The 26150-nt window shown below is 38.6% G+C and overlaps 1 protein-coding gene across 1 annotated transcript; it reads right to left on the reverse strand.

Annotated features, from left to right (window-relative positions):
* Positions 1–755: 755 nt before the first annotated feature.
* slc2a1b (solute carrier family 2 member 1b) lies at positions 756–21443 on the reverse strand. The gene is made up of 10 exons (XM_005729736.1): positions 20964–21443; positions 9667–9762; positions 5871–6031; positions 5519–5759; positions 5232–5394; positions 4951–5138; positions 4723–4827; positions 4456–4557; positions 4158–4361; positions 756–3571 (listed from the first exon to the last, which is right to left on the reverse strand). Exons 1-10 carry the CDS (start codon positions 20976–20978, stop codon positions 3374–3376), a joined length of 1473 nt encoding a protein of 490 aa, XP_005729793.1. The 5' UTR covers positions 20979–21443; the 3' UTR covers positions 756–3373.
* Positions 21444–26150: the final 4707 nt, after the last annotated feature.

Here is a 26150-nt window from a genome sequence, read left to right on the forward strand (position 1 = left end):
TGCACGAATGGCTTGGCGCGCAAAAGAATAACGTCACAACAATGTGATTGGTCACTTGCAATGTTGAACCTGGAACAACATTTTCATGATGGTTTGGGAACAACACCAACACGAGGATATCAGATCATCCGTATTGGACTGTGAGTGACCTTGAGAATTGTAGAAAACATTCACAGGAACAAACCAGGATTTCAAAATGCATTATTTGTTCTCAAGTTCTTTTTGCTGACAGTTTAAATGTTAAAGGTCAAAGATGATTGATAATTATCACATTTTAATGTTTGTGGGTGTGTGACTGCAGTCCTGGAGAGAAACTATATCTGATAAAGGTGAAATAAGAGATGTCTCTGAAAGGCACTAAATGATGAAGTGGTTCTCTCGCTCTTTACAGATGGCTAGAAGAAATGAGTGAAGTCAGGCATGTCGCAGGTAATCACAAATGTAATTGCATCCATTTTGAGGTTAGCCATGGCACTTAGCAGCAGCTCATATCCTTTTCATTGATCTCACTGTAGAGAGAAACGATGAGACTCAGGCCAACAAACAAGTAAATCAAATAACCAAACAAGTAACTTTCCTGTGTAACCAAGGGGCAGGGTTTGGGTAAAGTTGGGGGGTTTATGGGAAATGAACAAGCCTCAAGTGGCCACTAGAGGAACTCCAGTTTTTGGTATCTCTGCCTCATTTTTCAGCCACTGAGGTTGCTGCCTGGTTAAGTCAAAAAAGAGCTAAAAATTGAGAGAAAAAACTTCAAATTAATACTTGTGATTTCTTTTATTAAGCCAACACTATTTCATCCATTAAACTACTCACTGCACCAACCACCACAATTTATATTTCTCCAACAAAAGTAGCATTCCAACACCATCACTATTACAAAAATTACATTATGCTCTGTGCTCTAAAATGCAACCACTAATGAAAATAATCCTAACATGTAAATTCTGGAAAAGTATGATAGTATCATGAGGCCACAACAGTATATTCAGCCATCAAATCAAAATAATACAGATACAGTAAAAGATATCTAGGTGCAAAACAATGTTCATCACTACAGTACTAATAATTTAACTATCAAAAGGTCTTTTAAAAGGTAAAGATTTCAGACAGTAGGAGTGGGTGAAGGTTAACTGAGTGATATTTACAACATCCCGTGTTTTCAGTCCACCAACCTGAGCCACAAGATTTTTGAAAGGCCACATAAAAAAATTCAATGCCCAAGCAGATATGTGACTATGTACATAAAATACAGTTTTTATACTTGCAATAGGCATCTGTTTGCGTGGGGAAGTGCATCTGCTGGTGCCTTTACATGATTTTATTGCTGAAGATGTGTGAAAGCAACACAAAGGCACACAGTGAATAAAGTGAATGCTTTCTATGTGAATGAAAAGGCAAATGTGTGCTTTAAAGAGCTACTATATACAACAACTGACAACGATTTATGGAATGATTTTCAGGATTTTGACTACTGTGTTTGAGTTGGATCAGTGTTCTCATCTACCAATGAATATTATCATATTTACACACAGGTTTTCTAGGTGAGTACACAAAAACTGTAATGAATATAAACAAATGGTACAACAGCAATTCTTTCCATTCACATAACATTGAGCAGTCCATCAGCAGTACTTCAGTCTGCTTTTAGTAACACAGACTCCACCCTGTCAGAAATATGTTGAAAGAATCTCATTATGCCTGATATATATGATGTAAAATCAGGTATAATATAAATGTGAATAATAAAGTGCTGCTAACGGGTAATTCTCCTCTAATTATGCATTTAAACATATGATTCAGCAGTAATTGACAGCAACTTGGGAATTTACCTAAGCTGCACAGGTAAGTTAAGTAAAATAGATGACCAAAAGAGAGTTTGAGCTACTCAATACTGCAGAATTCAGAAATAAAAGCAGAAACACAGACCATAATGAAGTTGTTCTGAATGTTTGACCCAAGAAAGATGAAAGCGGTTTTTGAACAACGAAAGACAGACATTCATTTTAGGCCACATTTTTTCTTTTTCTTTCTTTTTGTTTTTATGAAAAAACGTTTGTTTGTCACTGAATAACAGCATGTAACACTCGAATGCATGACAGCTCTGAAGCCAATTCACCAGACTATGTTAGCTCAGGAGGTAATCTCACCACAAAGATACAGAGAGAGAAGATCCTACACCGAGAGAGAAGAAGCTCTCTGTCTGGATCAGGTTAGTCTAACCTGAAGCTGTACCAAAGTGATAAGGCTGAAAGACTGATGGTTGTATTAGACAGGCACTTAAACGGACACATTTTCTGGGTTTTGTGGGGCAGACTTTTGGTTTTGTGGCTGCTGATTGCGAGTGGGCACTTGTGTCATGGATGGATGATTTATGTATTCAACATTACTGCCAAGTTTAGCTCTCTGGTAGTGATCTGTGCAGATACTGTTCCCTATTTCCAATTTCTTCATTTGAACTGTGAAAAAGGAATGGTGTAAAAAGATAAATAAATACAGGAATGGAGAATAAATTTTGGTTCTTTTTGCATATTTATCTAGATATCATTTCCTCATGAGCAAAAATATTGTACAAAAAATACATTGTTCTATAGTTTTCTACCAACAAAGAGTAAAAAGAGTAGTAGTTATATATATGTATAATTTGTGAAGAGTTGTTGCTAATTTAAATTTCATCATGCAAAAATTAACATTCTCATCACCTCACACCCAAATATCACAGTTTTTGTATGCAGTAACGTTCTCGGTAAAAGACACATAAATAACTTATTACTTTTCAGCAGAGTGTTGGGACTTTTTTCTAAGGGCAGTGCCCCATCTGGTGGAGTGACATAGTCAAGTTGTACAGCATCAACAGTGCCAGAGTGTACAGTAACACAGCAATACAGTATGATCATTTAAAAAAGACATTTTTTGCACAGTGAACTTAAGCTACAGCGCTCTTTAACCAGATAGTCGCAAACAAATCACTGTAACAGGTGACAGAACAGCACATATCAGTAAAATATTTAGTGAGGGGGAAAAAAGATGTTAAAAGAGGCCAGTTGATTGCAGACTCGGCTTTTCCTTCTGTAAAAATATCTTTAAAAATATTAAAACCTTCCCCACCATCTAATCTCTCATCTGTATATTTTCTGCCAGGCGACGCGGTGCCCATCGAGTTCTCGTTTCTATGTGTGACATGAAAGCAGCAGCAGAAGACGTCGTGGCAGAGCGAATCACACAGGTCTGTTCTGTTTGGTGGTGAGGACACCTGAAATGTGGTGACAGTGTGAAGAATATACTATTAGAGTATCCGTCTACTTCTAGTCAGCAGACTCTTCTCCTTTGCTGCTGATCTGAGAAAGATTTTGTTGGAAAGTTCAGTCCCAGACGCTCAGAGCTGCGAATCGGCTCCCAGGCTGTTGAGCTCCTCCGGTGTGTGCTTCTCTGCCATGGCAGCAGTCTGACGGAAGCCGGCCGCGATATCATCAAATGTCCGGCCCTTGGTCTCTGGCACTTTGAAGTAAGTGAAGATGAAGAATATGACCAGTAGCACAGTGAAAATGACAAAGACGTAGGGACCGCACGCGCTCTGCGAAGAGACACAAGAAGCAAAACAAAAGATATTAGATTGATCAACTTATTTCTTAGTACTTGGAAGCAATTCATCTTTCACAATTCTGTTTTGTATCTTGAACTCAGTATCATACATAAGCACTGATTGATTGAATTTGAACGTGACTAAAATATCAACAAAATACACTTTAATAATAACGAAACAAAGGAGGAGTTGCTACAAACACAGACTTAAAGGTAAACTCATTTGATCCTACCTCAATATACAATATACATGTATAATTACATACAGTTATATAAGTCTACACACAAATTTCAAGCATAAAAATCCTAATAACCATAAAGCTAAATGTTGGGTTTAACTGTGACTGTCTGTAGAACGAATGAAATGTTTTGCTTAAAAAGGGCTCAACTCATATCTCAAATCTGGCTACAAAGTATGTGTTTCATTTACAGTGACAGACTCTGGGTATAAAATGAGGAAGTCATCATAAAGAAGAACCTAGTTCAGCTTTACTATTTGACACAACCGGTCCAATAAATTAAGTCAGTAACAAATGCAAGAGCCTATGTTTTTGTGATAGTTATGTGCTTTTACTCACCGCACCATACTGGAAGCCCATTCCCACTATAAAGTTTGCAGTCCAGTTGGAAAAACCAGCAACAGCAATGGCTGAAGGCCTGGGTCCCTGTGAGAACAACTCTGCCACGATGAACCAAGGGATGGGACCCGGCCCGATCTCAAAGAATGCCACGAAGGCAAAAATGGCTACAATGCTTATGTAAGACATCCATTTGAGTTGCTCCTGCAAAAATACAAGAGGAAAGTTTTTGAAAGTTGCACGTCAAAGTCATAAATCAGGTGACACTGAAGTGTGCCTTTGTCAGGAATACACCTACCAGCAGAGCCATAGCAATAGTCATGAGGATGGCTGATCCAGCCATTCCCAGCAGCCCCAGTAGGTGCAAAGACCTGCGTCCTGCTCGTTCTACGACAAACAGCTACAAACACAAAGAAATGAGGAGAAAGGTCAGTGTACCATATACATGCTTTGTATCACAAATCTGATTACAAGGGACCAGAATAATTTTTGAATTGTGCTTTGGTAGAACACAATCTGATGTTTTTGACACCTATAATGCTATTTTGTGTACTGCTGTACTCACCGACACCACAGTGAAAGCTGTATTAACCACACCGGCTCCAATGGTCGCATAAACGGGCTGCTCAACTCCAGCTTTCGCAAAGATACTAGTGGAGTAGTAGAAAACCTAAAAACAAACAAGTTGACATGTAGGTTGGTTCAGGATATCACCTCCTGATATCAACTTCACAATTTCAGTGGCAGTCTTTGGAGGGAATAATCTGAATGACATGTAGGTCTTGAAACTTACAGCGTTAATACCAGACAGCTGCTGGGAGAGCTGCAGCATGACAGCAATGAGCAGGGGCTGACGGTAGAGGGGCGAGCGGAAAAGCTCCAGGATGGTCACCTTCTTCTCCCTCATCATCTGCCGGCTCTCCTCCTTCATTTCCTGCATGTCAGCACTCACATCAGTGGTGCCCCGGAGCTTCTTCAGCACTGAAACATGTAAGAAAAAAAAGAACAGATGATTTAAAATGAACTTATGTTTACATATATGCCGGCTTGTATGACTTGTATGTATGTGCTCACCGCATTTGGCCTTGTTCTCTTCGTTCTTGTTGATGAGCAGGAATCGGGGGCTCTCTGGGCAGAGAGGCAGCAGGACACACTGTATCACAGCAGGGATGAAGAGGAAAGCCAGGAGGAGAGGCCACAAGTTCTCGTTTCCCATGATCACTTCCAATCCAAATATCTAAAACCCACACAGACACTAATGAACCACCTGAATAGCTCCCAGCAACCACCAGTAGAAACAATTTATCACAGGATAAGACATATCACAAGACAACGAATGCCACAAATACATATTCACCAACCTGTGCAATGAGGATTCCAATGACAATGCCCAGCTGGTGTAGCGTGCCTAGGGCTCCTCGTAGGGCTGTTGGGGAAATTTCACCCACATACATGGGCACGAAACCTGTGGAGAGGCCACAGTACAGCCCAACCACAAAACGGCCAACGATGAGCATTTCCCACGACTTTGCCATCTTTGAAAAACCCATCAGAACGGCCGAGATAAAAGCCAGAATATTGGCCATGAGCATAGAGTTCCTCCTGTAGACATCAAAGAACAAGATACAATTTAGACAAATTAAATGCAGGCAGGCTCTCAGCAAAGGATTAACATGCTGTTTAATACTAGCAGTGACTCAGTGTGTTGTTTACCTTCCCAAGCGGTTAACAAAGAGTCCTACTGAGAATGAACCAAAGATGCCACCGACAGAGAAGACAGAAACAGCGATGGACCACACAGCTGTCAGGGAGGTTTTGGGAATGGGCTCATTGTAACGCTGATACCACGTTTGATTGATGAAGTTCTCAATAACCTAAGAAAGACACATTTCATTGTTACTTTTGTTTCCAAGGATTATAAACAGGATAAAATCTATCATACAGAATCATTTAACACATCCACAAGTCCCACTGTTGTCATAGTTGTAATGTGATCATTCCATGTCTGCATCAGATCACACGTTTGAGATTTTCCTCTTCTGAACCCTGCCACATAGCTGAAATGCCACTTCACAGCCAGCTGATGGCAGCACTGTATAATCACCAGCATTTCCTGGCCACCAGGAAGTTTATTAGACTCGGGTGTCAGGTTTCACATCCCCTCCCTTCACTGTGTCACCACATCCCAGACAACTTTGTTGACAAACACACCCAGGAGTGCGGGTGACGGTGCTTAAAAAGCAATGCCTGCTTCTGTTTCTGTGAGTCACGCTGACACCTCTGGCATGATTCAAGAAGGTCACTACCCAGTCCACAACGCCCCGTAAATGACTTCACCAGTATAGTTCTACTGCAACCAAAATCTAAGTCTGGATCTTCTGGATCATGTGCCTTTGAGCTCGTGCAGCACATTTTTTGAGGCACTCTGCAGTTAATCTAGTCCCGGAGATCGTTATGTACTAGAGATCAGTGACGGCATGTGGAAAAAAAAAACAAAACTCTGAGATGTCCTTATTAGCAGTTATGAATAGGAGGCTTTGGCTTGTCAAGGGCTTTTCTGTAGTGGAGGGATACATATAAAATGACACGCTGACACTGTTAACACGGAGCCTGGGTCACATCCACTATCAACTTACACTCACAAGACCTTGTTGGTGATAAGTATGTATGGTATCATATACTGTACTGTCTCTCTGGCCTTCATCCCATCACGTCTGCCCTTTAAAAAGAACACGTTCACAGAGTTTATGCAAGCAGAGATCGAATATAAATAAGTACTTTACTTAAGTGCTGTAGTTTAGCAAAGCTGATGGAAAAGAGCAAAAGTGTGAGGAGAAAAGTATGTATTTACACATGATCTCCATCAGCTTTTAAGTTCATATGAAGCTGGTTGCACACAGTTGTTTACTTATGCATTCAGAATTACAGAGCAACACAATCTCTCATTTGGTAGTAAGACATTTTAAGGTAAGACCTTATTCACTGTCTTAAAAGGAGATGTACTATGCAAAGCCATCTCTTTTTGGTTTTTTCATTACATTCGCAAGTCAAAGACCAACACAGTATAACTTTTTTTCCTTTATCCTTGGATTAATAAACGAATATCTTAATAAACTGCTGCTTTTGTAAAATTCCGTGTTACTCTGAAACGTTGTATTCCAGTTCTGTTTCAAGCACGGTTGTGTTTGTATTACCAGCTTTATTAGCTCTCCTATTTCACTGGTCCATGAAATAGGACACCATGACACCATCAGGGAAGGTACTGTTCCCTAAAAGGGGGCGTGGCCAGTCTATCTGCTTTTAAAGCTACAGACACTAAAACGCAAAACCTGTGGAACAGAAATAAAAACCAGAGGTAAACTGGTATGAACTAGGTACGAGCTGAAGAGTGAAAGGCACATCCTGGGCACAGGCGAATCTTAAATTAAGTTGCAAGGCTCCCGATTTGATCTCTACCAACTCCTAAAGGAAAGCATCTGGCTCATTAGGCTCCTAAATGCTCAAACAACTGTCAACTAACTTTGTTTTGAAATTTGTGCTGGACCGTGTAGTTTTTCTGTGGGTTTTTGAAGCTTCATCACTGCCTGCATTAACAGTTTGATCTGAAAAACCAAAGAAAGAGCTCTGCAAAACTAAAAGCAAACTCCAGGTTTAAGTAATGAAACAGTGTTTTCAACTCTACAAACAACATCTTATACATGTTTTTCCACTGCCATCTTTTAATGGTTACTTTAAAACTCTCACTAACTTTAACTTGTTAGCGACAAATTACAAGGTGGCCCTTGAAAAGTTACATAATTGGTTCTTGTTCTCTAATCTCAATAGGCAACACAATCCAAACCACCAGCTGGCCTAAAGTACACATTGTGAAAACTGTCTATTCATGCTGACTGGCCTTCAACCTTGGTGATGAAACTGGTTGGGTACCAGGCTGTCAAGGTAAGCAATGTATTCAGCAAAATACTGAAAAAGGCAACAATAATATAGTTTCTCTTGTTTTAAGACCTTTCTAATTAAAAAGCACTAAAATAGATGTGAACTACATAGTTATATTGTTTCAAAAGGAGAAATCTTTAAAGAAAAGTGAAGCACCCTCCCTCCTGCAATACATCCAATGAGCCTACATTCAAGTGTTGATCAGGCAAATATTCAATGGCTGGAGCACAGGACAGCCTGAACAAGGCCCTTGAAAAGGCGTATCTAATCATAGACACTCCAACACAGTACAAGGCTTTAGGTGACACGCTGTAGGTGATTATATGATGATGAACACGTGTTGCTAATAGTGTATAGAAAGATTTGAATACTATTAGCAACAATTTGTGACGTTTTATTCTTGAAAATAACATAAGACTGTGCAGGTCTAGATCACTTTTTAGCAAATAAGGACAAGCTTGCGTCTGTCAGAGTCAATCAACAGAAGATGAACTCAGGCAAATTTTCAGCTAAAATCCTTCACCCAGCTTCTTAGTTGTGACGATTTAACACATTTTATAGTTTATGCGCTTTAATTATTTTTCTTTTACATATTTTAGACCACATTAATATCATGATAACCTAATATGATAATCAGACTCTTAGTTTTACTTCACGTCACACTTTTATTAATATTAAAGGAATTTAGTGGACTGAAAGCTTCTCTAATTGAAAAGGGTCCTTCATATCAAGGTTGAGCATAACAGAGAACAGCTCAGTTTAGGAGGGTCTGTCTGGGCCTCCTTCCTAGTACCTCTGTGTGGGTCAAAGATAACATAAAAGGAGTGGAGCTCTAGCCTGTCTGGAGACACACCTATTACCTGCAGAGAGTAGTCTGAGTAGCCATAGGGTGTGTTCAGACCAACGCAAACTGAGCTGACAGTAGTTCTCACACGCAATGCGACACAGGCATTCCTTAGGAAATGAATGTCTTTGCTGTACCTTCCTGTTAATAAATCGACTGTCTGACTTAGTCTTCTGGGGGGCTTTGGAACATTGTTTTTGTGATCTTCTTTTTGTTACAGGGATAAGTCACTGTCTGCCTCCTAAATTTAATTTCTAAATTTCATTCTCAAGCATTTGCCAGCTGGCTTCAGGTCAAAAGAGGTCCATGTTTGGGCATAGACACTCTCTGTTGCTCTCTGTTGATCCAGATGTCCTTGGACCCATTAGGCCTAAATTCAGCTATTATTACCTCACCTCTTAACCTACACCCTCCCTTTTCTGCGATGTTCTTCAAGGCAGCGAGTGAATTAACAGCCAACTGTGGAACAAAGTTGGATAGCTGGAAAGCACTTGATTGGCTTGACTGATTTTTGCAGACCCGGAGATTCTGGAAGTTTTTTGGAAACCCTGGTTATTTTATGGTTATTCTGAAGGCTGTACTTTGTGTTCCTTCGTCTGATATGACAAGAAACACTAAACGAACACCTGTTGAAACCAAAAACTTTCAATTTGAACCTTTATGACAACAGCCTCTTGTTCATGCCTCACTCTCCTTTAGCTTTTTGTAATAAGACAGTTTACAGCTCACCTCCTGGGGGGCGTTGATAACACCTGTGTTGTAGCCAAACTGCAGGGAGCCAATCACCGCAGTTCCAACACTCATCAACAATGGAAGCGTTATTTGCTGAAAGAGAACAGGGAAAATATTGTCAGTAAAGATACCAGTCTGACCAGTTAATCACATTTTGCCATGTGTCCATGAGCTGGCACAGAAAATCCCACAGATCTCAGTTTACTGACCAAGAATGGAATTGATGACAAGTACATTTTCCACCCTGATGTAGTTATTATAATGTTTAATGAACACACTGTTAAGATTTCCTGAAATATTTTAAAGACACTTAATATACTGCTACAGTACATAAAACTGTGAATATGGAGCATAAAAGATGTTCATTCCAAACAGACAAACAGAGAAAAAAGAGAAATCCACCGTCGAGCTGTAACTATGTCTGTTGAAGACATTATTAACAGACTGAGATGAATAATGGATCATACAAATATTTTTAGGTCTGAGGGGGGGTCATAGGTTTGTCCTTTCAAAAGCTTTCCAGATTTCTGAGTAAAGCTGCCTTGTGAAAAACGTCCAGGTCAGACTCAGGTCTACTGATCTTATTGTCTGTGCTCTTATTCCTGTTATTACAGAGTTCATTTTTAGCTTGATCTCACCCGAGCCCAGTAGATTAGAAGAATACCAAGAAGTTAACAAACCAGTGCATGGTATGTCGCTCTCAGTTTCCAGTTCGCAGACAGGGAAGCAAATGCCTCGAGCTACTGTCCACCAACACTAGGGCTGCCACGATTAGTCGACTAGTCACGATTACGTCGACTATCAAAATCGTCGACGACTGATTTAATAGTCGACGCGTCGTTTGAAGCTTTGTAAGATCACAAAAGACGCATAGTAGGATTTAAGAGTGTAATAACGGACTGAAACAGAAGATGGCAGCACTGCATGTACAAGGATGCCAGCTGCCGTTAAACCCCGAAGAAGAAGAAGCTGTGTCCCAGAATTCATAGCGCAGCCCAGCTCAGTTTCCAACAATGGCAGCAGCTAGTTAGTTTTAATACTACTCTTATTATTCTTTCTGGGTCACAAAATAAACGTTTAGCATTTTTTCAGGCGAGAATGTAGCTGTGTAAACCTCAAATATCTGCTCAGTTTATCAAGACACCACATATTTTCGGAAGCGCTCCGACGTTTTCAGAGACGTCTGTTACCCACTAGCTTGATAGCTAGCCAGGGGCAAGGCTCACTAGAGCCCGTGAGAACACCAGACTCCCGGCAAATCGTTTTCAAACCCACTGCCGTCTTTCGCTACTCAGGTTAAACATGATATATAAGTCACTTAGATAACTTAAAAATGTTATTGTTCGGCTTTTTTTGTTGTATTTTATTTGTTCCTGATTAAATCAGTTGGCTGAGATTAAAGTTATAGTTTTTAAACAGCTGAATAAACATCAAGCAGACAGCTGATTATCAGATGCTCGAGAATATACTCCGGTGTCCTGTTATATTTTAGATAGCAAGGAGTTTATTAAACTCCACAGAAACAATCTGCAAATTTCATTAAAATTTAATAAACTATCATCTTGTCTTTATTTTTAGTTAGCACATACCTTAAACACTTAAAGCTGTAAGCTAATGATAGTTATATAAGAGCAGATGCTGCTGGTGCAATAAGCTGTACGTTGTACGTCCAATGGATGCATGATCTGATTAGTCGACTAATCGCAAAAATAATCGGTGACTAGTCGACTATCAAAATAATCGTTTGTGGCAGCCCTAACCAACACTGACCCCTTTTATCATTTCTGCGTCAGCTAACTGTGCATATGACCACCTCTGAGTGCTAGTTTTCTGAAAACATCGGTTAAACTGTATACCTTAACATTGCATTTTCTTATTTATCTCAAAAGGCTTCACATACTCAAGATTAAACTTCGATTAAATCCAGTGTTGCTTACTATTCCAATCCTTCATTTCCTTAAAACCAGTCATCTTGTTGATGATTAATGTTTTTTTTTTCCTACCCCGCGTGATTCGTGCCAAATCCTTTGGTACAGTGATTCATAACAGATACCTTCCTTGTATTTTGGCAACAAAGGATCTGACCTTTATGAGAGTAGATGTCACCTCAAAGTGGCATTGTTTTAACTTGAGTATCCTGAAGAAACCTAGTTTTAGTTTGAAGTATTTTTATATTCAAACCCACTGAACTGATTAAGAGATGACACAAATCAAGGATCTCTCCTTCGCTTAGCTATTACATTTTTTAATAATCTCAACTCCACCTTGAAACACCAGCAGAAAAAGTTTCCAATGGCCATTCAAGTCTAAGAAGTCAAGCTCGTAAAATGAACAAACATGAGGTAAAAAGGAGGTGAAAAATCACGTTGTCTAAAGGTTGTTAAAGTCTTTAACATGGAGCAGTGCAGAATGACATTTGTTCCTAATTTCACGGCCAGCGAATTTTCAAAGCTAATCAGGTAGAAAATTTGAAATACATTTCACATTGCTCTTACCAAGAACTTTTATGAGGAAACCATAATAATGTGCCATTGTCCACATCGCAGTGATGTTCTACAACATTCCGATCTGGTGACCGAAAATCAATCGTGGTTTCGTGACTAACATTTCAGATTACTTCTATTCTTATCACTCTGGTGGTGGCCATCAGAAGACTGTCAATTATGGCCAAAAAGGAAAGCACATAACCAACAACACTCAGATAAGCTGTGGCATTTAAAGGTGAATGAATAGGGGCCCAAGAGTTGCCAAGAAAAGATTTCCTCATGATTGCGCCATCAGTCACCTGAACTGCTAACACAAGGCTGATTGGTTCCATTGATTTGTGTTGTTGAGCGAAATGCCTCAGAACTGAGATTCTTCTGATAAGCCTATGTTTTTGGTTTGATATCATAGCTGCCCAATTTCATTTAACTTCAGCCTGCTGAAGCCTTGTATTTCTCTTGGCTGGTATAAGTGTAACCTCACATGGCCTGCCTGTCTGCTCATTCATACATTATTCTTACACTCACTGTTTAAATAATCCTCTCTGATTAATAATCCCCTTCCTTAAAGTCGTTCTTCTCTTTCCGCTTGCAAAAGCTTAGGTTTAAACAGCAGGTGACCAGAGATAATCTGCTTACAACTTAGGTGATCATATCCTGCCACCAAGTAGATATTGTTTCCTAGAAAGTTGATTCTGTTCATCTAGACGTTGTGAGAGGAAGGAATGTTTACTCACTCATTCAAGTGACTGATGAGTTACGAAATGTCTTTTCTTCTGAAAAGACATTTTCAGAAGAAAAGACATTTTCAGTCAACCGAATCGACTTCCTGGAATTTCCTTACTTGAATGACTGAGCATGCATCAAGATCAGAGAAAATTTGGTTTAAAAGGGGGATGAAGAGAAAGATGGCACCAAGATTGAGTATAACATTGATAATGTTTAACTGTCACTTATGCAAAGATACTTGACTTGAAAAGCAGAGAATAGTTCTCCTGAATTAAATCTTTTTGATATAGAAATATTTATCAAATTGACAAATGAAGTTGCAGAAGTTTGTGATTACTTAATGAGCTCTTTTTTTGGCTTTTTTGCATCTTAGCATCTTTGTGGGTCATAAAATCAAAACAGATTGGTAAAAGAAGCTTTCAGTAGTTATTCCAGCCTAATTTCACAATATTTTCCAATGACGAACATTTTTAAAGGAACAAAAAAGAAAAAAAAACAAGAAAACAGCCCAACAGGTTTCTTTTTAAAAAAAACAAAACATTCCTCATAAAGGATTTGAAAGGACTGCGCCTGTAATCAGCTCTGTAATGCTGCAGGTATTTAAACACAGGTATTCTTTGTGTTGTAGGCAGCTTGGTTACATCTAAAACTGTTTTTTATGCTCCTCCAGAGCAGGAAGAAGAAAAAAGTCTGTGTGTGTTTTGAGAGGTGGTAACTTAAGCTCTGCTCAAAGCAAAGAAGAAAAGAAAAAAATGAGGGCTTGGCTGAAGTCATTTACAGACCAGCCTACGCCTCTGAGCCAATAGCAGCTCTTCTCGGGAGCATGTCTAGAGAGGGTCACTAGGTTCATACATGTGTGTATAAACATAGATATACACGCTCTTTTCAACACTGTGGGCAAATGATCAGAACAATCATGACTGATGTCTCTCAGTTACAGCTACAAAAAAGACAAGAGGCAATTCAGTGACCTACCAGCTGTTTTTTACTCTAAACAGCTAAATCTTGACTGGCCCCTTTGGGGAAAGTCATGCTTTGAGCTTGTTTATGTCCCCTTTTGGGAACAGCTGCAATTATCTGCAAAAAAATGTAGAGCTGCAACAAAAAAGTAGGGAGAGCAGCATGTGTCCAAGTGAAATTGAAAACTTCTCTGTAACATCTTTACCTTCAGCTTATAGGTGTTTCTGTGCAAGCCAGCCATTTTTATCCAAACATATACTTGACATCATTTTATCATGCTGGAAATTAAAAAGTAGGTATTTGTTCAATAAAACTGATTAATTGGCTTAGCCCAAAATGACTGATGCAAGTTTCAGTTAAATCTCTTATAGGTGAGATCACTTGCACATAGGAACGAGAAGAGCAGTATAATGGATGACTTTCTCAAAGAGGAAACAATGAAGTCACATCCGAAACAACTCTACTCTATGTTTAGAACCTCAGTGGTGATGGCTCCTCTGCTCTTGCTTCAGCTCTCCAACTTCAACATAATATTACCGTATTGTGTGTGTATAACCTCTTTTTAAGTTTTGTGGATATTCTACATGGTTATGCTGAGGATATGTCGGCCAATTTCCACTGGAAATGCCTTTTGGTTAAACTGTCAGCAAGGAATTTGCATTTGCACTGTTACATTTTTATATATAACTTTAATGCACATAAAAAAAACAGCTGCTTGTTTAAGTGAAAATACATTGATGGGGTTTTTTGCACTAATAAAGTTGAGGAGTTGTAAAGTATTTTGTCTAGTGTCAATTATATTGTCAGTTATATCATTATTGCAAATTTTCAAATGTATATCGTGATAAATATTTTTGGTCATATTGCCCTGCTCTGCTGCATACCACAGCGTTTAACAGTCGCTCTAATTACAGGAATTCACACTCTGGGGCGGTGCTACCACAAATATTCAAAAGCAATTCCAAAGAACTGTAAAAGAAAATGTAGAAAAGATAATACTGTGTCTGTGACATTAACAGAAGACAGACAGAACTTAACATGCACTTTTCAGATATAGATGAAAAAGTTTTGAGTTTACAAGTATGCCATTAAATGCTTATAAATCTTTTTTTTTTTTCTTTCGAAAGTATAAAAAGAAGGAATCTTACAAAGAAAACACAAAACATGGATCCTGGGGTCAAAGTATCATTACTTTCCTCCTCCCACACCCTTAAATATGGTCTAGATATATGCAAATGTTCTCTCTTTGCATGGACAAAGTAAAGCAGCCAAATGCATGTGCAGTGAGGAAAAACCTGCCGAGTCATGGCCGTGTTTATGGTAGCCCTGGTTGCTTAGCAGCCCTTAGCTTGCTGCTCTTCCTGAGTGTAAACAGACAGACATCAGAGCTCATAAAGAATTATTAAAACAAACTGCGGAAATGGAAAAGCACAAAATGTGGATTTGAGCAAATATTAGCACATTAGCAGCTCCCATTCAACCATGCTGCTCCTTTTCTTAGCCCCTAGAAAACCTTTAGGCACTTTCACTGTATAAACGTCTAAAAGACATAATGATTTGTTCCCCAAATTAGGATCTATGCAACCACACAACAACAACAACATCCAGAACCTTCTAAAAAGTTGAAATTCAACAGACATGAATCATGACATTGAATCCTCACTTCCTACAACTATTTTTAAACAATATAGTGTCTTTTTGTTCAGTTAAGCATCTAATCTGCTTAAACACAAAAAGCCAAAGGAGGAAAAGGAAACTTGAGCTCTGATAAACAAAACCAGCTGACATGAGGGTGACGTAAAACTTTGAAACCGCAGGGCGTTGTGATAAAATAAATATTTAAAGAAAATCTAGGGTTTGGCCACAAAATAGTGTCAACAGGAAATCCAACAGTGCTGCAAAAACCACTGAAGCAACGAGGTAACTGTTTACAGCTATTGTAGCTGCAACAACTATAAAAATAATACTAACCAGTTCTATATAGTGCTAAAGAAGAAGACCTTTTACAGATACAAGCAAGTCTGCAGAAGCAATTATTTATAATTTATAAACATATCACACTATTTTTTAAATAGTGCATCGTTTCTTATTGACCTAGTTACAAGATACTGAACTAAAAGTACATTTCCCTTTTATATGTAGAAGTGTAAATATGCAGAAGTGTAAACTCAAATCAGACGGAATTTCTTCAGAAGCAGGTATGTGTGTGCCGAATATGAGGAGATAATTTCACTTAAAAAAAACCCAACAGAAGTCTGAAGCCCTGAGCATTTTTTTTAAAAACGGGGCCATCAGAAAAAAGTCCATCTAGGCAGTTGTAACATTTTACTCCCTGCCAAAACTCAATAAGGTGTTTTGTACACTGCTGAATCTGTAACTCATCACAGCCACACTCCAAGAGGTTTCTCTCTCGTCAGTACGTGCTAGAGTCATGGTTTGGTTTACACACCTACCATCACGTCCCTCCACCACTCCAGGTCACCGCTGCAGTCTCAGCTTACACTGCTGTAGGGAACCCAATATGTGCCCTCCTCCTAAAGTCACCTGACTGAAACAGCACATCGTGCTCTGTGAGCACTGTTTCCAAATAAATTCCATGCTTCTTATAAGGAGAAAAAGTAAAAATACACCCTTGACATTATAATCTGGACCTCACAGCCCAGACACTATAGCAGACACAGATGCTTGCACTGTATTTATTATGGTATGTAAACTCCAAAGTAGTTTCATTCTATGCATGTTATGCAATTAATAACACATGACATAAATACTGCAATAATGACAGTTTAGCTTAGCAGATCCTAATATGGAGTATACTCTACTGTTGTTGTTTCTGTTACAGTTGTTGTCATGTGAGATATTAGTCACCTACATGTTTGTCCTGTGACCCTTTACTGTCATCCTTAAAGAAATTGTTTACCTCGAAATGCTGTATACACTTAAAGTAAACAACATTTCAAGAGTGCCCGTTAATGCCTTATCTACCAGTACCAATGAAATTTCTGCCAAGCTCAAGTGAGATCAGATAAAAATGTATTTATAGCTGTGCTCTATGCTTGGGAATGTTAGTCTCACCATTGAAAGCTGTACACTAATAATGTGTATGTGGTCCTTTATTTACTATATCATCTTAAGTTGGATGTCAGCTGTTAAATGCAAAATAAACACCAGGAGACACGAGTCAAAGTTTAAATAACTGTTCACATGTTCCAAAGACTAAGCATCATTGTCAGCATCAGTATATTTAAAAGAAGGAATAAGCAAATAGGTAGAATAGTAATTACAATAAATACACAAATATTGATGCTGGATGGGTATTAATGATATAATTCTTAGACAAAGAAATAAAAGTGTATTTCTGGGCAGTAAATACTGCATAATGTAGTCCTATATCTTTTTAACCTGCATAAATAAATGAATACAACAGACAGTTTGTGCTGTTTCTGCTGGACAGTCAGAGGTGACACCAGACAATTAAAGGTCAGACATCAAAGTAATGCCCTTGGTCAGATCTGATTTGTTAAATAGAGCTGATCCCAGTGGAAAAATGATGTCAAAAGAAACCCAAAGGTACACTGTATTTCAACAGTAATTTGCAGAGTGACCAGAGGTGGGAGTGATGCAGTACAGTGAGCACTAATGAAGTGAATTAAACATGAACTCCTGCTTCCCTGTTCATCTCAATTAAACCCCCCCTGGATCTCTTAATCCCTAGTTTTACAGTAAAGCCTCATTATGCCCCATTAATACATGGCTGACAGTTACATTATAAGACATACTGAAGAGAAGTAGTCACGCAGATGAAAGTTAATCTACTGGACTGTATTAAAGACAGCAGGAACTGGGTATTGCCTGAAAGGCTGAGGACGTAGAGGAATCAATCGAGTGCAATTAAGTCTGTACAATGTGAGGCTGTTTTTTGGCACTGGATTCCCAATCAAAATACCTGCTGTTATGTTAAGGCTGTCAGGAATTTGACATTTTAAAGGGCCTCTCATTTAAACCAGAGCAGCCATATACTTGTTCCCAAACAGCATTGCATTCTTTGTAGAGAGAAATAAAAAGGCTGGGGAGACTTTTCAGTTCAAAACAAACCTGTCATTCAGGATTTTTTTCTCTAGATGATGACGATGGCAGGAAAACCAACATATTTCATGTGCTTTAGTTGCCGGCTTAACCAAAATTTGATTTAAGATAAGAGTAAAACTGAATCAAGATTTTAAAAAAGGAGATAAAATAAAATGAAGTTGTGTAAGTTGGAACTACAAACCACAAATTCACAATCAATGACAAAGTCCAATGTGCGAAATCAACAGGACCACACTTAGTACTTATAACTCTTTCTACAGTTGGTTATTTCTGTAAACAGTCCAACGCAATGCTAAGCCAGGCATGAAAATCCTGAGCACGAGCTATCGATAAGCCCACATGTGCACAACTACAGTGCTGGAAGTAACAAATCGCAAAGATGACGTGAAAAGCGTCTGTGAGGAGAAAGCTCCAAGCTTCACAACCCTGGAGTTGGCAACTGTGTATTCCCTTGGTGAGCTCGCACTCTCTCTGGAAATCTGATGTGTTCATGTCACAGTGGAAAGTGGGAACAGTGAGAACTTTTCCCATCATGTCAACTGCAACCCATCCAGCTGATAGGCCACAATAGCACGAAGCAAGCAGTGGAAAAAAAGCATGAAGATATGAACAAACAGCTAAGGAAACATTTTCTGACCACCATGTCAGACTGAGCTGCCCTGGTGCAGCTCCACTGGGTTTAAATGGGCTTATATCAATGAGAAAGTAGGAGGGGGAAGAAGAGTGAAGTCCTTTGCCTACGTGCCTCACTGTGTTGCATGCAAATGGTGACCAAAAAGCCACACGAGGACAGAGACAAGGTTATCAGGCGGCAGATAAGTCCGGCTTACTTCCTGAACAATGAGCATCACAGTCTATAACGAAAACTGAGTGATACCTTTAGATTGTCTAATCACCAGTCTGAAATCCAAAAACATGAGCTGATAATTGATTAGGCAATTAGTAGATACTGACAATAGTTAGATTTCATCACTCATGTCACCAATCTGGACAAGTTGAGCAAAAGTACCCAAAATGTGCTTGTTAGTTTTTTGCTTTTAATCAGTGTAAACTGAAGATGGAGCAAGTCTGAAATCAGCATATGACTGTCTGAGAACGGATCTTGCATATTTGGTCCTTTTTATCCAAAAAGCAATGACTTGATACCTACACAATAACATTTATTTGAGGCACTTTTTAAAATTTGACAGGTTGTAAAAAATGAAACTGTACAACAGCATGATAATTAGTGAGAGAAAATAATTCACACATCTGGATACATGAATAATAATGTGTAAATTATATGTAATATTCAGCTGACAGGATTGTTGATTACACAGTTGTTGTTTGACTTTATATTACATGTTAGATTTTTATTTTTATAACATTAATATCGTTATTATTATTATTATAGCCTCAAGTATCTTGATGCATTCTCAATCATCCAGGAAAGTAAATCTCCAAAAAGTTGATGCTGTTCATCTGGACGTAGCGTTTTGTGGGAGAAACGTTTCGTCACTCATCCAAGTGACTTAAGTGACCTCCCAGCCCATTGTTCCTTCAGTGGACTGGTTTCAATCATTATGCAAATGTACTGTTTATAAGATTGGGGAAACCTGCATTCAGCTGAGACTGAAGATGTAACTTGGATGAGTGACGAAACGTTTCTTCCACAAAACGCTACGTCCAGATGAACAGAATCAACTTTTTGGAGATAGCCTCAAGTAGCAACGGCTAAATTGATTCAAGACCTAGAGCACATGGCATGTTGACATGAATTATTTTTTGCTTTGAGATTATTTTGCTATCACTTTTTCTGCTGTAAACATTTTAATGTATAATGTCCATGTATGTGTATATATGTATTTCAAGTAGGCTTTTTACAGGAATAGACTCCCTAAGCTACAGACTGCAGTGACAAATAGTGCATCACAACTGCACACACACGTATGGAAGGCTGACACATGGCAGTGCCTCTCATCTTGTTTCAAGGAAGAATTCAATCATAAAAAATCCCCTATTAAAATTATGGCATCAAATACTGAATCATAATCCACATTTTGTGCAGGTACCTAAAGAAATACTTTATATTAAATATTAATCAACTTTGACTTTAAGTTCAGGAACAATATCATGATATTGATATTTGTAGTAAAACAAAGTTGTTTCCTGGGGTGTAAGACACTGCCAAGCCTTTACTTTGGAATGCTTTTTTCTTTGTTCCCGTTGGAACATTTTGCAGTATAGTGTTACGTGGATTGGGGTTTTTCCTCCATATACAAAAACTGACACAACCCGGGGAGCTTTTGACCTTCCACTAAAGGAAAATTACCAGAAGCACGATTTTTTTTATCAGCTCTTTTACAAGTGTATAATTGTCTTGTAGTTATTGGGACAGAAAGACACAATAAAAGAGTGTAAGGAGAGTATGATCTTCCATTTATGCTTTTTTGCATTTACAAAGTGACAAAGTGAGGGAGTTGCAAAAGTTAAAAAGCTTCATTCAGATAAAATACCATATTTCAAATGACACCTCTTGGCACAAATATTTTAGGCCCTAACACACACACACACACACACACACACACACACACACATATACACACACACAAGTAGTATTATATTATTATTATTATTATTATTATTAATTTGGTTGTTTATGTTGGCTCAAAAGTGTCACAGAAACTGGGCTGGACCCTGAATGCCCCAAAATGCCGCATGGCGATGACTACCACAAGAGCAACGTGACGCACAACAGAGCGCGAGAACCCTTAAAAGCCCCTAATTAATATCATAGTAATAACATAATAGACCATAACTAAGGTTGTGCGCAAATAACCCAATAGAAACATGAAAATGCACTTAAAACGGTGACTTGTAGCAGTATAGCAGGTCACCCGGTTCACCCCAGAATGTAAATATTAGCTGCATTCTCGCGGACGCCACATTTAGGAGAGGCGCCCTGTTAGCGCTGAAGCTCTCGTACACGGACTGAACGAAGCTAACACAGACCGGACAGGTTTGACAAGGAGTGAACCAGTGAAGTGTAATTACCTTTCCTTGATCCATGGCAGTGCAGGGAGTTATTTCTTCTTTTTCCTCTTCTATTTCTTCTTCTTCTTTGTTTCGGCTTTTCTTTTGTCGGAGCTGAATACGATGGAACAACTTCCTGGGGGTGTCCCGGTGGGTTTCGTTCACAAATCAGTCATCCCCAAAAGTTTTTGTTCCGCGGAAATGACCTCAAACTTCAGTCCAGTTCTTTTTGCTTTCTTTCCTATGAAGAAATTACTCAGAGGTCTTTCTGTGATATAAAAAGAAAAAAGCCGGGGAAGCTGTGGCTGGAGACCCGCTCCCGTTATTTGCCTCCTGCTTCTTTTGTAACTTACGAGCTTCAGCAGCTTTAATTTACAGCTTCGGTGCTGGGTAAAGTTTTCCAAGATGAATCCTAAGTGTCTTTTGATGCTGGAGTAGTGCCGCTGTCACGATTATGAAAACAGCTCTTAGGCACATGAGCCGGTTTAATGTTCATATACAAATTGTTTCTGACGCAATAAGTAGTAGGCGTGGCGCTAATGAAGGAGGTTGGTCCTGTTTGCAGCCAATGATGGGCATCACAGGCAGGGAGGACGCGTGGTGAGACTGCACGCACGCTGTGGTGGAGGTTGAGTTATGACTGTCGTACTTTCTTGTTGAATTTCAGATCAAAAATGTAAGTTTCTAGTGCTAATTCTTTCAGCTCTTTTTACCAATAACTACAAAATTAATATTTTCTTTAACGTATGAAGTGCATATGAAAAGATAGATAGATAGATAGATAGATAGATAGATAGATAGATAGATAGATAGATAGATAGATAGATAGATAGAAGATAGATAGATAGATAGATAGTATTGTGTTATTCCCAAATAAATATAAAATCGTACAGTCTATGATAAGCAAACAAAATACTTAAAGTAAAAGTGCCATGTGCTCATAGTGCAGGCCATATATTGTGAATTTTGTATACACAACATTGGGGAAAAAACAAAGAATATAAAACAAAAATTCTGCCAGGGGCCAGTGGTATCCCTCAATCTACTAGATATGCCGATGGTATCAATTTGTCTGTTCGTTCTCACTTCGTTCTAAAGTTATCACATTTACAAGATTTTCAAAAAAAAGCCTGACCTTTGACAGCCTGACCTTGAGGGTGAGGTCACTGAGATTTGAGCTCATACAAGATTTTTAGAAGATACTCCTTTGGTATCTTTTTCAAAATTGTAGGTGACATCATTCTTGATTTATCACATTCACAAGATTATTGGAAAACTTGACCTCTGACCTGTGACCTTGAGCCCAAGGTCACTGAGATTCAAACTCAACAGATATATTTAGTAGATACCCCTATGGTAGCAATTTGAAAGCCAAAATGTGACCTTCCTTGCTAATGTGAACTCCTTTGCTTTGTAAAGAGACAAATATAAGAAAGTTAAAGTTTAGTCTAATGCAGTAGTATTTTTACCTTTTTTTTTACAGTAGCCTTTAAATGGTGATGGTAACCTGATGGTTACCTGATGCTAGATTAGGAGACTTCCAGTCTAGACTTGATTGTAGCTACATTTATTTTTATTTGTGGTAGTTTTTATCATAGTCCACAAAAATCTTCATAAATTGTGACTTTTTAGTGACTTATAATTTTCAGCCTTAGTTGTAGCGTAGCAGATGGTTTCCAAAAGTTGATTCTGTTAATCTGGACGTAGCGTTTTGTGGGAGAAACGTTTCGTCACTCATCCAAGTGACTTCTTCAGTCTGTCAGCTGAGACTGAAGAAGTTACTTGGATGAGTGACAAAACTTGAGAATGCATCAAGACGTAGCTGATGGTTGCATGATGACACCCATTCAATAAAAAACAAACTTAAGAAAAGTGACATCCTATGATGTTGACCTTTGGAAACTAGAGCCAATCAAGATGTGAAATATTGTCTCTATATGTAAAAGTAAAAATGTTTTGCAGTAATTTAAAGCACCAGTTTGGCAATATTACTTATACTGGGTTGATCAGATCCCCACAAACTAAACGTGGGGCAAAATGTGTGTTTATGTTTATTTACACTGTTGTCTGAATTTTTGACATTTATTAAAAATAAACCAATGCATTATATTTAAAAGCAGGTTTCTGTCTGGGGTTTGAATACTCTCACCATCCAAAGACATGCATGTTAGTTTAACTGGTGATTACAGTGGTGTGAAAAAGTGTCTGCCCCGTCTTGATTTTCTATTTTTCCGTATGTTCATCACACTGAAATTTTTCAGATCATCACCCAAATTGAAATTTTAGAAAAGGATAACACAAGTAAACACAAAATGCGATTTCTAAATGAAAAAGTGATTGCCCCCCAAACCTAATAACTGGTTGGGCCACCCTTAGCAGCAACAACTGCAATCAAGTGTTTGCAATAACTGGCAATAAGTGTTTTACAGAGCTGTGGAGGAATTTTGGCCCACTCTTCTTTGCAGAATTCTTGTAATTGAGCCGCACTGGAAGGTTTTTGAGCATGAACCTTTTGAAGGTCATGCCACTGAATCCAAACAGGGTGAAGACTTTGACTAGGTCACTCCAAAATCTTCATTTTGTTTTTCTTAAGCCTTCAGAGGTGGACTTGCTGGTGTGTTTTGGATCATTGTTCTACAACAGAACCCAAGTGTGCTTCAGCTTGAGGTCACGAACAGATGGCCGGACATTCTCCTTCAGGATGTTTTGGTAGATCGTCGCTGCGCTTTTCGGGTAATTTTGGTCAGCTGGCCACTCCTGGGAAGGTTCTACACTCTTCCATGTTCTGTGGAGTCCCACAGCTTTAGAAATAGCTTTATAACCTTTTCCAGACTGAGAGATCTCACAATTATCAATTTGTTTCTCATTTGTTCTAAATTTCCTTGGATTGTAGCATGATGTCTGGCTTAAATCGTGGCTGTTTGGCTGTTTGTTTGATGATCTGAATCATTTTAGTGAGACAATCATACAAAAAAATAGAAAGTCAGGAAGGGGGTAAACACTTTTTCACACCACTGCACATATTGACTGCAGGTGTGAATGTCAGAGTAGCTGTCTGTCTTCATGAATTAGCCCTGCAATATATTGGCGACATGTCTCGCCCGGTGACAGCTGGTAGGCTCCAGCTCACCACATCTCCTGAAAAAAAAGAAACAAATCCTGAATTGAATAAACATAACAAAATGGATGGATAGATGATGGATGGTTGTTTCCCTGAAATTATAAAAAGTATAAATGGAGTCTGAAGTTGTTTTTATTGCTCTTTAGATACCCACATAATCTCTTTTCTATTGCAATGACTGTCAATTGTTATTTCAACTGCCGTTCTATCTATCTGGGGTTCAATTGGAATGAATCTTAAAATCTTTAAATCACAGTTTTCTTGTTATACTCACATATCAACATTTGGGAATCAGACAGTGAACATATATTACATTGTATTAGTCTGTGAGATGGGGCTGTTGATTATGTATTATTATTTGTTTTAATGCTGCAGTTATTCTTTACCATTTTCTCTTGTCTGTGTTTGTTTTGGAAATGTGCTTCTGAGTGGATGAGCTGCTGCAAACCAAATCTACCTGCAGTTCAAAATAAAGTAACCTGAGCCTTTACCTGAACCTGAGAGGGATAAAATGCTGTGCCTGTGTAAAGTGGGACACCTGGCACAGCGACTCATATGTGTTGTTGTTGTGTTTTGGGATTTTTTTTGCATGCATGCAAATTGCTTTATTTGGGACTTTGAATAGTATTGTTCCATGTTATGGATGTTTATTTGTTATTATACTGTATATATCATTCAGTTACTTTTTTAAATGCACTGTCTCGTGATTTCTGTTCAAATAAATTAATAAACCCAAAGAAACATGTGTGAAATGTCAATACTAATAATAACTGTATTTTTGATAGCACTTTTACTTTATTAACGGTTACAAAATGCTTCACTGTACATTAATTAAGTGTTGATATCCCAGCAATCAGAAACAGTCAATTGTATGTTTTTACATTTGATCATACATAAATACTATGTTACTATTAGTAATACTAATTTTAATATAAATTATTGATTCTTTGAGGAACATCTCTGATGACTCATTGATTAAAGCTACATGTCTAAAAAAAAAAAGCAGGAATAGGGTCATGTTTACCACAGTGTAGCATTCCCTCATATTTAACAACAATCTGTCACATCTGGGAACTGAGGAGATTAGCTACTGGTTTTAAGAGAAGAATGGGATGTCTCACTGTTGTCTGACATAGGATTCTAGCAGCTCAACAGTCCTTGTTTCATGATGGATCAAATGTTTTGAGCTGGTGTAAGCTCCAGACTGCCACACAGGCCAGTTCAGCACCCAAACTCTTCCAGTGCAAAGCTATGCTGTATTAGTGGATCCAGTATGTAGGACGGTTGTCTTACTGAAATATGTAAGGCCTCATCCGATGCGAACAATGTTACTCAAAAACCTGTATGTATGCCTTTCAGCATTGATTGTGCCAGATGTAGCAGATTGTTTCCAGATGTGGAAGCTACTAGTAGTTTCACAGGAACTAATGCAACTCGAGATCAGAGATCGGGCCAAGTTTCTGGATCATGTTCACGTGTGGCTTCTTCTCTGATCCAAATCCAATCTCCATTTATTTACAAAGAACATTTAAAAACAACAAAATGGGCAAAGTGCTGCACACAAAGGAAAAGGCTACACAATAAAACAAGACTTGCACCATGCATGCATATATACTGAAACAGCCTAAATGCCTAAGCTCTCACTGTAGTTTGAAAGCCAAAGAATAAGAATTGTGAAAGGCGAGGGGCTAGCCTATTGTGGCTAGCCCCTTATTCCTCAGTTTACAGGCAAGAAAGCTCTATCTTGTTCTTTAGTCTGTGGTACACAGAGTAGCTGGTCAACAGATGTCAGTGACCTTGTAGGTACATAAGTAACACAGTAATAACCTCTATGCATCATAGAGCTTTAACTTGCATTTGTGGATTGTATGGTGAACTGTGTCCACAGACAGTGATTTCTGAAACTGTCCTTGAGCTTATGTAGTGATTTCCATGACCGTATTTTAATGCAGTGTTGTTTGAGGGCCTGCAGTTCATGGGCATCAAATGCTTATTTTCATGTTGCTCACCAGTTGCCAAGTACCACTTTCTTTTCTTTATTTAGCCTTTTCTTTGACAATCTGATTAACTGAAAACCTGACCAGTAA

This window comes from Pundamilia nyererei, unplaced genomic scaffold (assembly GCF_000239375.1).
Source record: "Pundamilia nyererei isolate P.nyererei 1_Seehausen unplaced genomic scaffold, PunNye1.0 scaffold00034, whole genome shotgun sequence".
Lineage (NCBI taxonomy): Eukaryota > Metazoa > Chordata > Actinopteri > Cichliformes > Cichlidae > Pundamilia > Pundamilia nyererei.